The sequence below is a fragment of the Chroicocephalus ridibundus genome, chromosome 3 (genome assembly GCF_963924245.1).
Source record: "Chroicocephalus ridibundus chromosome 3, bChrRid1.1, whole genome shotgun sequence".
Classification (NCBI taxonomy): domain Eukaryota; kingdom Metazoa; phylum Chordata; class Aves; order Charadriiformes; family Laridae; genus Chroicocephalus; species Chroicocephalus ridibundus.
Genome location: NC_086286.1, coordinates 63438533 through 63452393, shown reverse-complemented (window position 1 = coordinate 63452393; position 13861 = coordinate 63438533). Strand labels below are relative to the sequence as shown.

The 13861-nt window shown below is 36.4% G+C and overlaps 1 protein-coding gene across 2 annotated transcripts in view; it reads left to right on the top strand.

The window, feature by feature from the left end:
- The window catches only part of VTA1 (vesicle trafficking 1), a 41168-nt gene extending 28272 nt beyond the window's left edge, over positions 1–12896 (top strand). The window contains exons 6-8 of one of the 2 annotated variants that reach the window (XM_063329457.1): positions 1985–2158; positions 3999–4079; positions 11765–12896. In XM_063329457.1, coding sequence (XP_063185527.1) covers positions 1985–2158; positions 3999–4079; positions 11765–11910 — 401 coding nt within the window. In that variant the 3' untranslated portion in view covers positions 11911–12896. Of the gene's footprint in view, positions 1–1981; positions 2159–3998; positions 4080–11764 lie in introns of both variants that reach the window. The other variant, XM_063329456.1, reaches the window with a different exon arrangement.
- Positions 12897–13861: the final 965 nt, after the last annotated feature.

Below are 13861 nucleotides of genomic sequence, written 5' to 3'. Positions count from 1 at the left end.
ATAATTGATAACAGTGGTACAAGTAAATTTGGGTAGCCTTGTCTTCAGACAGCATGATGAGTGTTTTGCGTACCTATTTCCTTAATCTTACGTGTATTAAGTCTCTGGGATTTCGTTAAACTAAATTTTATTTTCTGAAACTCTTAAAATAATTTTTTTGATTAACACCAACACCACAGAAAAATATAGCATTTGACCAATGGCTTATTCCTATTATTACATTATTATTTAAAAGGTAGCATATCTGGTGTTTACTTTTGAATCTCACTGTTTTTTTGCCAGCTTTAACACGTTTAATTTTACTTCCATGCACATTAGCCACATGATATTGCAGTATGAGATATTAGCAGAAAATACAGCAAAGGAAAAATCTGGCACCTTAAGATATCCTTTGCCTTCCAGAAATCTGCCAAATGTTTGTTTGCATATGTCAGAAATAGCTTCATAAAACCACAGCCTGAGTTACTGGTTGCAGCAAGTGAAAGTCACTTTCACAAGAATAACATACATTTTACAGTGTTCTGTGTTTTTGTATTAATTTTGCTAGCAGTTCTTGACACTCGTGACAGAACTTTGCTTCTAGGTTTCTTTACTTTTTAATACTTTTAAATAAAGATTCTTGGTTTTGGACTGTGTATTTGGGGGATTTGTGAATTTATTTGTACTTGGATGTTCTGAATGAAAGTACAACTTTGCAATATAAAATAAAAATATATTCTTTAACTGTGTATTTATTAAAGTCCAGTGAAAAGCCCTAATGACAATACCGTTGATTTTACTCTGCATTATAGCCTTTTATTGTAGTAAATCATATTGTGAATCAGAAGGTGTTTAGTCGTTTTTGGTAAAGGTAGTAACTGAACTTTTTTGGGGGGGAAGAGGACCTTACACAAGAAAAATTCTGATATTTGTAATAGTAGCCTGTTTAATTATTAAGCAGTAGAGGTGTTTGCATAACATAATCTTGTATAGTTGAAGATCAGTGTGGATTTCATAAAGAAAAAATATCTATTTTGCTGGCTCTAGACACATACAAGTTTTGTGCTCCCATATTCGTTTTGCTCCCTTTCAAAAAATGACTGTTAACAAAGCCATTCCCAAAACTCTGCTCTTTCCACCTGACATTATTGATGGAGATAAACACATACGCTGTAAAAGAAAATTAACTTTTTTAAATTGAACTGAATTCATGTATTCTATGGTTCAAATTAAGGAGCAGAAATCAACCATATTCTAAATTATCTACATTGTTAACATAATAAAATTGGACCATTACTTTTGCAGTCTTCAAAGCAACATTGACTAAACTAGACCAGAACCTTAGGAACGTGACTAGATTGAAAAATAGTGTGTATGTTCTTTGTACATGCTATGGGATATATTGAATCTCGTTATTCTTGTAGTGCATTGTGTACTCTAACTGTTCTATATACAGTTATGACTCAGCTAAGCTGCATTTCATTTTCTTGCTTGGTATTACTTTCCCAGAGTACCTCTTTTTTGTTATTTATTTGTGGTTTGCTTAATTGATATAGGCTAAAGGATTGGCACTGTCTTTCTTTTTATGAAGAGTTTGCAAGGCAAATACAGTTTTTCATATTCTGGTTCATGTATGTATTAAAATATAGATTACTTCATGTTTGTATTATCTTGGGTCAGCTAATGTGGATGCAGTACACAGAAGTATAAAGAATTGTACTTATGAGACAAAGTGCTTATATTCAGACCAATAATGAGATGATCCTTCAGTTTAAACAGAAGAGATCTTTGAACATATGCGAGTTTCTAGATCTCTTTCCTATGGTATATTGCTTTTTTAGTTTGTCAAATCAACCGTATGTGGTTTGGGTTGATAAGTGTTTTATGTCACACTGTGGTTGTAATTTTTCTACTAACAAAAATTTGGAAGGTGGAAGAAAGCCTAAGTTTTCAAATGTTTGTACAGAAGAGTTGCAGTAACTCCTCTTTTGTGTCATCTTAGCAGATGTTGAAAGGGAAGAAGCAGGGTCATCTTCTCTCCATAGTGGAACAACTCAACCAGCATCATCATCCACGTATGAAGCTAACAACATACCAACTAGTAATTACACTGGCATACATATACCACCAGGTGCCCATGCACCAGCCAACACTCCAGCTGAAGTACCTCATAACACAGGTATGTCCATATCACACCCAAAAAATTCATGCCTTTATTGAGAGGCGAATTCTAGCCCTCTTTCCACTACAAAGTAAAATAATATAGCTATTCTATGGCAGAGGCAACTTCATAAATTAACATTGTAAAAATGCCATCAGAAATATTTTTTATGTTTTTATGCTTTTTAAAGTATGTAATTCATACTTTTGAGCATTTTGCCAGAAGAGATATATGGACTGAAAGAGTGGGTGTTCCTGCAGACAGAATGTTTTTTTTCTTCCCTAGAATCATGCATTACAACATCCGTACTGTGAAGCACCATTTGAATCTTTCACTTGATAGATGAAATTATATTGCTTCATCCATATTTAGCTTTCCCTATGCAGATAGACTGCTGCTCTTTATGTGGGAACGTATCTGACATGGGGTCGGAACCGTTACAACAACACTATAACAGTCATGCCTGATGTACCGTTTGTAGTTTATGCTCCTTTTCCCATGCAAGCACAGTAGTGTGATTGACCTCAAACAATAGTAATAATAGAAATTTTGTCCCTACTGCTAAACATATTGGCCCCTACATCCTTCTTCTTCTTCTTTGTCATTTTTGGACCAAACCCAAGTTCTTAAAAATCCATACTTCTTCCCAGTTGCTGTATTTATAAAAAAAAATAATAATAAAAAAGTTATATTATTTGTGAATAGAACTTTTTCTTTTCATTCTACCTTTTTACAATGATTTTTCGTAAGACTAAAAAATTAAAAGCTCTTGATTTCAATCCTGATGATCATTTGATTTTTCAGATACTTTTTTTTATTATAGAACATATGAGATGTTTTTGTCACACAGCTCCTCCTTTTCTTTTGATTTCTCATTTTAGAAATGCCTCACCCTATGAAAAGTTCAGGATGCTCTTTTTTTCAGCTTTATCAAAGGGAAATCCTTCAGATAGGTGGGGTTTTTTGGGTCTGGGAGGGGGAGAGTGTTGTTTTTGCATTCAGCCTCGCTAAATGCTTAGCTCTTTGTTTTTACCAGATCTGAAAATTATGGAATATGTACCTTGTTGGAATACAAGAATTCTTTGCATTACATAGTTTTAAGCCCATCAGTCATTCCATGAAATAACAGATAATTTAGAAAAGTGGTTATACCATCTTTCTACGTAGCAGATGTTGTAGAAATAACTTTAGGTTAGTCTGGCGTATTCTGGACATACTGCAAAAATATAGTTTTGGATCAATGCAAATGAGAGTGTCTAAAACGTGAACACGGATACAAGAATGCTTCACAGCGTAAAGTGCTGTTTCTTTTTCTAGCATCACCATTTCCCTTTAAAATCCAGCTAGCTTTTTTATTCTCAGCAACTGTTATCGAAGGAATTAGAAAGGACATAGTTTGCAGATGTGAGATGGCAGGCATGGGTCTTTAAAAATACAATAACGGAGACTCTCTCTGATATTAGAAGGCAGAATTTAGGCTTCAAATATAAGTTTACTCCTACTCTTCTTTAACAGATTTTCCTCAGCACTCTAGGATAACCAGTGGCTATTGGACTAATATGTTCTTTTTTTATTTTTTTTTTAATGCTTGAAATTAAATTTCTGTGAAATGCTGTACTGATAAAATGAATGACAGCATGTAAATTCTTCTGCATTATTTTGTAAAACTTTCATAGTCTGAAGTGAGGACTTTAAAATTATTTGTTACAAACTTTCAGAATTGGGAAGCTGTCAGATGCTTAACTTAAAAATCATTGAGTCATTAGGTTTACCTGTTCTGTTTTCGTATTTTGTCTGCTTATTTTTAAAGTCTATAAATACAAATAACCTAAGTCCAATTTTTTGCATTGATTTGCAGGAGTGACAAGTAACACCATTCAGCCTGCTCCTCAGAATATTCCTCTAGTCGATCCTTCCCTTTACAGTGCTCAATCTGCAGGTAAGGTGGTGGCATTTGTATTGTCTGGACATGGATGTGCTGTGTCCTGTGCGTCTCCCCTGTACTGAAGGAAGAAGTTTGAGAAATAACGTTGTTACTATCTGAACGCTACTAATGCAGAAATCCTAAAAAGAATGGACATAATCTAAACATTGTGTTGCTAAGAGTTTAACAGTTTCTGAAAGCTTTGCCACAGTGTATGATTAGTGTTGTCTGACTTTTTCGAACCAGCAAGACCGTGTTAGGCTTTTTATTTTATTATGTTCTTGCTTCTCAGATGAGGTTCCGATATACGTAGCAAAGCCTATGATGGCCTTGCTAAATTATATTTTTGGTAATACACATTCCCTTTACTTACGTACTGACCCTGTATAAGAAATTATAAGTTATTTATTTAATTCATTAAATAATCAAACCATTCCAGTGGTGTTTTCTGTAGCAGCATAATTGTTATGTGTGCTTGTTGATTCTAAGTAGTACCTGTATTAAATTAAATAATTTATAAGGTACTGCTAATGATGTCATTTTGATGTACCATGTAATCAAGGCTTTTATCTTTTAAAATGCCATCTGTCTTTGATGTTAAAATCACTGATAACCTATATTACATGTATTTTATGTCTGCTTGCATATATCATGCTTTGAAGTGCACACATAAATGCTTACCTTAGAGAAACCATGGCCTGGGAAAGAGTAGTGACTGACAATAAAGCTGGAATCATCCTAGATTCTAATTTGGACAAATTATTAACTGTTTTCTAGGAATTTTTCTGACTGTGGAATAGAGATAATAAAAAGATAAGTTATACCTATTTGTAGTAATCAGATTTTTGTTGGCAACATGTATGTTGAGTGAGGAAGAGGTCTAGAAGTCCTGGTGTGAAATCTGTTCACGTTCTACCCTACAGTTTATCCTCACCAGGGAAAGCTAATAGTATATGTAATTCATGTTTTAAGTTCCAGTACTAGATACAGTCCAATGTTGCCTGTTACGACTACCAAGTTTAGATAGGTATATTTGTGTATATTGTAACTTAAAAATAGTTAGATATTTTTGTTTATTATGTTGTTGAAGAGGATGTCTATATTAAAATACCACCTTTATTGAAAAAGCATTTTTTATTCAATTGAATGCTATAATAGGAATTCAGTGTTTAGCTTGACTTTAGTCTGCTGTCATAAGAATGCCTGGGGGCTGTGTCTCTCTTAATATATCAGGAAGCCTTTTTTGTAGATGTCTTAAAAAAATAAAAATAACAAAATTTATCTTTGATAGAGACAGATTAACCTTTAGTCTTCTCTTGAAGAACAAAAGGCACACCTGTTGTTTGTCTGGCATGTTACTATAATGTCTCATGCAAGGTTTTTGGATAACTACTCTGAAAATTCTAGTCATCATTGTTTCTTGGATTGAATGTTTAATTCTAGTTGTCAAAAATGTCATAATTTTGATTTAAAAGATAATTTTTCATCAAGTAGTAGAAATTCCATTGTTCAGTATCTGGATAATGTCTGTGCATTGCTCCCTCTAGCCACTTACCTGTGATAACCTGATTTAGTAAGTATATAAATATAAATAAAAAGGAATGGAGCGAATTAAGGTACCCCGTGTTTGTGAGAATTCATAATAACTACTATCATGTAATTAAGAGATTAAGACCCTTGCTAGCACAGTGATGAATCTCTAACTTGATCTAACCTGAGTATTTGCATACCTGCATTCCTCCTCTGCACATCTGTTGTGTCACTACAAGTTTGGGTCTTGTAACAGCTTAAAGTGTGAGGGAGTTTTGCAGAAGCACACCCTGAGAAGTGCTACGGCTCATACAGGTGCTCGGTTCTGAAAGCTTAGAAAATACGCTGTCAGTTACGCAGGAGTTTGAGAGGGCGTAAGGGGTATGTCAGTCAGCAGAGATATAGTAACAGTTTTGTTTGCATACATAGAATTAAGAAGCTTAAGAGAAATGGAAAGGGTTTGTCTTGCCTGTCACCATCCTGTCATGCATGCCTGGTCATTACCCAAAACATCGTCCCTTCAGCTCTACGTGTAAGAGTAACAGCAAATACCGTTCTCCTACTCATGCTGCTGAGGAGTCCTTTTCATGCCAACAGTACTCTGTTCCACAGTAGCCTTGTTCCCTGACCTCTAAGGAGATGTAGAAATGCCTGTACCTCACAATGGATGTACTGAACTGTGGGACCCAAGAGCTCTCCTCCATTCCTGAGTTGCAATATGTATATTCGGGCTAGATCCTGGCTGTATATTGAGGTTAGACTTTGGTATGCACTATTCCTATGGAACTGAAGTTTCTTTTGGATGGAAAGGAGGGATCGGTGTTGCCCCCCAGTAGATCCATAGAGCTAGCACAGTGTAAAGTACACTTGCTCCATGATTTAGACACGATGTCTGTGTCTATACTAATAAATTAAACATGCCTGTAAATATTTGCCACTGAGAACAGCTGGCACAGAACCACTCGCATCCATACTATTAAACTTTTAAACCTTCTAAACAAGGTATTTTATGAAGGCTGCCAATATTGAATGGTCTCTAGCCTGCTCTAACCACAAGTCGTGCCCAGGAATTGTTTGGGAAAGTGCTGGTTTGCGTGGGCCAAAACCATACAGGAGTCTGTTCCAGCAGTTTGACAGTGTAGACAGTCAAGTTTGAGTGCTGAGACGAATTCCCTGGCACTGTTGAATGTACTAGTATAGTCATAACCAAACAGGATATTCCACGTATTCCTGCAAGACTCTTTCTAGTAGAAGATCAAATGTATATTTTTAAAATAAATTATATATTTTCTTTCCTTCCCATAACATGGGAGAAGCAATTTGATTAATGCTATGATGGGAGAGAAACTTTCTGTGGAGAAGAGTGGAATATTTTATCAAAAGAGAATTACATTAAAGTAACAGTGTTCCTTTGATTTTAATGAGGGTGAATCCTCCAATAATTGTCCTGTCCTGTCCTGTGGGAACAGGTTTCAGAGTTTAACATTGACTTTTGAAAGCGTCAAAGCTTATGCAATTAAGCATTGGTTAACGTCTCTGACAACAGGATGTAGAGTTACACAGCAACTTTGTATAATGTGTGCGTGCACTGCTCTGCTGTAGTTCCCTTAAAAAATGTATTACCGCTAGATTTTGCTAACACTAAATCCATTTATGGTTGTGCTACACAGAGTTATTGTAAAATCTTCTTATGTTACCGTATGCTCCCTTCCACAGGTGGCATGGTATAGAGAAACCATTTGTCCATTCTAGTTGTGTGTATAATAATGTTTGGTTTTCTACACACAAAGTAGAAATAATAATTTGACATTCTAGATGTTTTCATGATTTTAAGAAGAAATCTTTGAGGATATATATTTCAAATATCTTAAGTGCCTTAATGGGGGAAAAAAAGAGCATCTTGTTTCAAAAATCATTTCAGTTACCTTTGCTATCACTGTTTTTATATACCAAGTTGCATTGTTAAAATGTTCTTAAATCAGTTGCCTTGTATGTGGGCAGCTTCATAAAAAGGAAAAACATCTGATGGATAGAAAAGGGATACCAGGGAGAAGCAGATATATCTTGTAAAATACACATTATTTTTATTCTAAAACTGCTTTTTTTCCCCAGCATGATTTTCAGCATCTCTAGTCAAATCACCTTTTGGTTTTCACTTTGTGTTCCTCTTAAACTAAAAGAGTCATGCTTGTTGACATTAGTTACATATTCCTTATGCTTGTCACATTTCAGTAATAATGGCCTGTGTGAACCTCATGAGGTTCAACAAGGTGAGGTGCAGGGTCCTGCACCTGGGTCAGGGCAATCCCCAGCATCAATATAGCCTGGGGGATGAAGGGATTGAGATTAGCCACGCGGAGAAGGACTTGGGGGTACTGGCGGATGAAAAACTGGACATGAGCCAACAATGTGCACTTGCAGCCCAGAAAGCCAACCATATTCTGGGCTGTATCAAATGAAGCGTGGCCAGCAGGTCGAGGAAGGTGATTCTGACCCTCTACTCTATTCTAGTGAGACCCCACCTGGAGTACTGCATCCAGCTCTGGAGCCCTCAGCACAGGAAAGACATGGACCTGTTGGAGCAGGTCTAGAGGAGGGCCACGAAGATGATAAGGGGGCTGGAGCACCTCTCCTATGAGGACAGGCTGAGAGAGATGAGGTTGTTCAGCCTGGAGAAGAGAAGGCTCCAGGGAGACCTTACAGCCACCTTCCAGTACGTAAAGGGGGCTACAGGAAAGATGGGCACAAACTCTTTAGCAGAGCCTGTTGTGATAGGCCAAAGGGTAATAGCTTTAAAATAAAGAATGTAAATTTAGACTAGATACAAGGAAGAAATTTTTTACAATAAGGGTGGTGAAACACTGGCACAGGTTGCTCAGAGAGGTGGTAGATGCCTGATCCCTGGGAACATTCAAGGTCAGTTGGTTAGGGCTCTGAGCAACCTGATCTAGTTGAAGATGTCCCTGGTCATTGCAGGGGCAGCTGGACTAGGTGACTTTCAAAGGTCCCTTCCAACCCAAACCATTCTATTATTCTATTCTTTAACTATTGGGCTAATAATTTCAGATTAACACAGAAGCAGGTTTGTTTCAGGATAAATACAGTATACTTTTCCCATCTCAGTGTTGTGCTTTTTAGAGCTGAGAATCACAGGGTGGTTGAGGTTGGAAGGGATCTCTGGAGATCACCTGTTCTAACCCCTCTGCTCAAGCAAAACCGGTTGCTCTGGACCAAGTCCTTTGTGTCTCCCCCTGCCCCTGCTCTTTCCCCATGGTTTAATTTGCAGCACCAAGACAGCTTTTGAATCTTTCCCAGGAAGGAGACTCCAAAACATCTCTGGGCAACCTGTGCCAATGCTCAGTCACCCTCGCAGTAAAAAATGTTTCCTGGTGTTCAGACAGGACCCTCCTGTGTTTCAGTTTGTGCCCACCACCTCTGGTCCTGTCACTGAGCACCACTGAAGAGCCAGGCTCCATCCTCTATGCACCCTTCCTTCAGGTATTTATATACATTGATGACATCCCCCTGAGCCTTCTATTCTCCAGGCTGAACAGTCCCAGCTCTCTTGGCCTTTCCTCATTATGTAAGGTGTTCCAGTCCCTTCATCATCTTTGGCCCTTCACTGAACGCTCTCCAGGATGTCAGTCTCTCTCTTGCACTGAGGAGCCCACAATTGGACACAGTACTCCACCTTTGGCCTCACTAGCGCTGAACATCCCTCCACCTGCTGGCAACGCTCTTCCTAATGCAGCCCAGGATGCCATTAGCCCCCTTCGCCACAAGGGCAGATCGTTGGCTCATGGAGAAATTATGTCCACCAGGACACCCAGTTTTTTTTCTGCAAAGCTGCTTTCCTTTTCTCCAAAGCTGCTTAACCCCTAGAATATGTAAATTGAAGTCAGTTACTAACTTTTGTGGTTGTACCTTTGATGTAAGTACAGACATTACAGTTAAGTTTCACACTATTTTGAAAACTTAAGAACACAGAGCTGTTTTATTTCTATTCTGCTTGTCCATTGTGAGGTGCTGACTTCAATAGGAGCTGAGGCCACTGAGCACATCAAACGATCAACACCCTTACTGTGTAAACTTTGGTTTATAAATTTAAAATTGTTAACTTTTTTCCCCTCAAGTTATGTCATAATAGCATCTGAAGTAGATTTCATAATAAATAAGGCTTCATGCCAGCAAAACATTAATGGAGCTGATACTGTAAAAATAAGATTAGACTGGTGAATTTAGGCTTCCTTCCAATAAATCAGTTGAATACTGGACTGATGCCTTGGCCAGTTTTTAAAGAATGATTTTGTAGTTTCTTTTGGCATCAGAGCATAAAGCCACTTTGAGGGGAACTTGGTCTTTTTAATTTCTTAAAGATGTTCAGTAATGTGGTCGCAGATTGACCCCAGCTGCTTTTAGTCTGTGGCTTTATTTAGGTTACAAAATAACTTAGGTGTGTGCTTGTGTTTGTACACTCTCACGTGTATTTACTCACATACTCACAGATGTATTTTGAGAGATTTAATGTGACTTGACTTATTCGACAGTAAACTAATACACATTGCAATGATAATGAGCCCACTAGGTTGTCATGTGCCTCAATATTCAACAGTTATTTTGTGGTTATACTTATTTATTGAAGGGAAAATAAGTAGACTTGTAGATTATATTTTAAAAATCGATAAAATTTATGTTAAGAGCACCTACCTTTCTGCTTTTTATTGGGGTAGGGTTGTTTTGAAAAACAGCAGACCAGTCAAGTTTTTAATATTCCCAGGTTTTCCGTTTTATTTGTTTAAAAGCTGTTCTTAAATAATAAGAGTGGGAAAAGGAAAAGCAAATATAATAGACATTTTCTGATAAGAACTGAGATTCCTTAGTAAAAATTCTCACAGTATTGCTAGCCACGGTTTTATTTTGAAAGAAAGGGATCCAGCTAACTGAAATTGTAACAAAAATGCATTTAAGTATATTCATGTCCTTGCTTAAAATTAGAAAGCTGTACTTAGAGAGCTAAATCTTTGTTTAACCAATTTTATATGAAATCTATGGTGCATTATAAAATGCATTTTTTTTTCCTTTATCTGTGAAATCTGTTCATTGCTTATAAGATACTGTGGGGAAGCCTATTAAATAAATACATAATTCTTTAGTATTGCATATAATTATTTATCCATGTCCATAAAAATCAGTCTTTTACAAGTTAAGTTGTTCTGAAAGAACACAAGTAAAGGTTTTATAATTTATCCATAGATTATTGGGGTGGCATGGGATTAGTCTTAAAATTCCCAGTGAATTTGTGGGTGGAAGGCGGGACAGTAACATAGCTGCTTTATTTTATGCACACATCAGTGATGCTATTCATATATTAAATCTTCTGCCAGTTAGGGCATAAGTCCCTTCTGTGCTTTCTATAAGACTGAATGCAGGTGTTTGAGCATTACAGAATTCCCAATTTTTTAACTTATGTCAAGAAAATATTCTGATTAACAAGTAACAGTTAATGGTTTTATAGTATATTGTGAAAATATTTTTTGCTAGTGTTCTCTGGTATTACAAAAATGGGCACATTTAATGAGATCAATGTTGTTCTCAGTCACCTTACATAAAATTGGAAATATAAACATTACTTGGATAAAAGAGAAATATAAAATGTGCACAAACATGCCAGTGAGAAATGCTTCTACGTTTTGAAAGGTTGTTCCGGTTGAGAAGGAACAGTTTCTAACTATGTATCATTCCTGAAGAAAAGGGCAAAGTAACGATACTGTTAACACAAAAAACACTGTCCTTGTTTCTTGCGGGTTGTAGTATGATTACAGCTAACTTATTGTTGTTGAAAAGCTCTCCTTTGCTGCCTTAGATGAAGAGCAGATCTTTCTCAAAGGTATTGACTTACTTTTGAAAGGCACTGGGCATACAAATACCAGTGTTTAGAAAGATCCTCTTATATTTTTCAAATGCCAGCAGCAAAGAAGTTAAGCATTATGCGAATGGGAAGAAAAATGAATAGAAGAAACCCTGTAGCTTGGTCTTTGTAATATTACCACAAATATTTGCCTGGTTTTCATAATATTATCGCAAATATAAGTAAAACACAGAAATCACGTGAAAGAAAGCCTCAGTCAGATTTCTTTTATAGTAACTTGGTAATACTTATGTTTTTGCAGGGGAAGTCCGTTTGACTCCAGAGGACTTTGCCAGAGCTCAAAAATATTGCAAATATGCTGGCAGTGCTTTGCAATATGAAGATGTGAGCACTGCTGTGCAGAATCTACAGAAGGCCCTCAAGTTACTGATTACCGGCAGAGAATGAAGCCTTTATTCAACAGATTCACGTCTTTTGCCTAAAGAACTAACAGCTTATTACTGTACCTGTTAGGGGAGCGGAGTTACACAGACATTCTCAATCCCATCACCCGTGACAATGAAATCACTGTTTCAGTGTCATAATAGCAAGTAATGGTACAGTAGGAATCTCTGTTTTCACTTTACAAACAGTGGAGCTAGAAACATATGAATGCAGTGGGTTGATGTAAGCTCAATACTGAAGAAAGTATTGTGAACACCACTCAAGTTAGAATTCATCTTGCAATATTTAGATTATTGGAATGCTGAATCTGTAAAAAACTTGCGTGTAAGAATGTTCTGTTAAAATTCTTACTCAGATTTTACTATTTCAAACAGTTATTTAAAAAGTATAATAGCTTTAAAACGATAACTAAGATTAGCGCTTTCCTCCTGAAATGAGAGCATGTGAGAAAGCTGACAGATTCACAATGGAAGGGACTTTTTTCCTATAAATTGTGTATTATCTGAGACATAAGTCAAAGGTGAGGGAGACTTGAGGACATTTGTATTTCATTTTAAAACATGCTGGAAAAAGCATCTCTTGATACTTCAGAGAGTCATTTTGATGGTGTTCCAACCCAGTCCCCCACAACTGTACGGACTGCTACGTGTATTCTTGATTATTGGTTCTTGCTCCTTTTGTGTGAAAACTTACAATTTTGTATATGTATGGGTAATTAAGAGAAAGTACTAATATTTATCAGAGGTGAACCTGAAACTGGAGACAGAGGTTCTAAACAACGTGAACTTTTAGGGAGATTTACTTCGTAGCTGTTCCATCTTTTTAAGAGTTTGAAACAAAAGCCTGTTCTTCAGCCATTAAAGCACTGTAGGTTCATCTCTGGTATTAGTGTCATAGAGCTTCATATTTCCAGCTAATATTCTTCCTGTCTGCTTTGTTGTGGAGACTTTTTGGACTTGGGATTTAATTAAAATAGCTTGGAAACTGAATTTTGAGTCTTTATGAGGTCTGCCCTTGCAATTACAGAGCTCTTGGTTGTCAAAAATCCATCCATGCTCTTTAAAAGAAAGAATAAGTAGTCTTTTAACCGAGGTGACATAATAACTGAGTACACCGTAAAGCATGTCTGATTTATATAATAACTTTAATGACATATTATCTGATCTATATTTCTTTCCAAGCTGCCGGTTCAAATCCATGTATTCTTTATAGCTGCACTATTCTGCCGTGACTAAAATAAGTCTGATATTCAAAGCAAAAAGATGAGGAAAAGAAAATCAAACATAAGCATGCATTAAAGTTTAGCTGGTTGTATCCTTTCAAGGGTGTAGAGTCTTTGACAGCAGGTTTGAAAAGAGTGGTATGAAACTTGTAAATGTGTGTTTAAGCATTTTAGTTGACTGAGATTTAATAGATAAAACACCTGGTGTTGTTTGTGTTGCTTTCTGATACAGGATAGCATGCTAATGTGGACAGTGATTTGGATTAGATTTTAATTATTTTGGGAAATTTAGAATAAATCAGTCGGAAACTTTTTTTCACAGTAATGCTGTACAAACCTGGGCAGTAAGGCTCTGTTTTGTACAGTGCTTCATGCAAGATAGATCCCTGACCTCAGTATGAAACTGAATTACTGTAGATTATTCCATATGTATTATTGTGGTGTTAGACTGTGATTGGAAAAGCTGCTTTTCAGTTGAAAGAAGGATGCAGAACATCGATCCGTGTAGAAATATATATATTGCATTGCTATGAAAACTCAGAAGTTGCTTTCATTCGGGATCATACCACTATTTACTAATACCACCTTCAGTCTCCGGCACTCGAAGGAGGAAAGTCATTTTTCTTGTTTCTGTTTATAAAATAATGAAAGGAACTTCAGGGCTTTTGTATTACATGGAAAAATAAGCAAGCTATGATATAATATTGTATTAATATGAGGCTTTTCAATTAA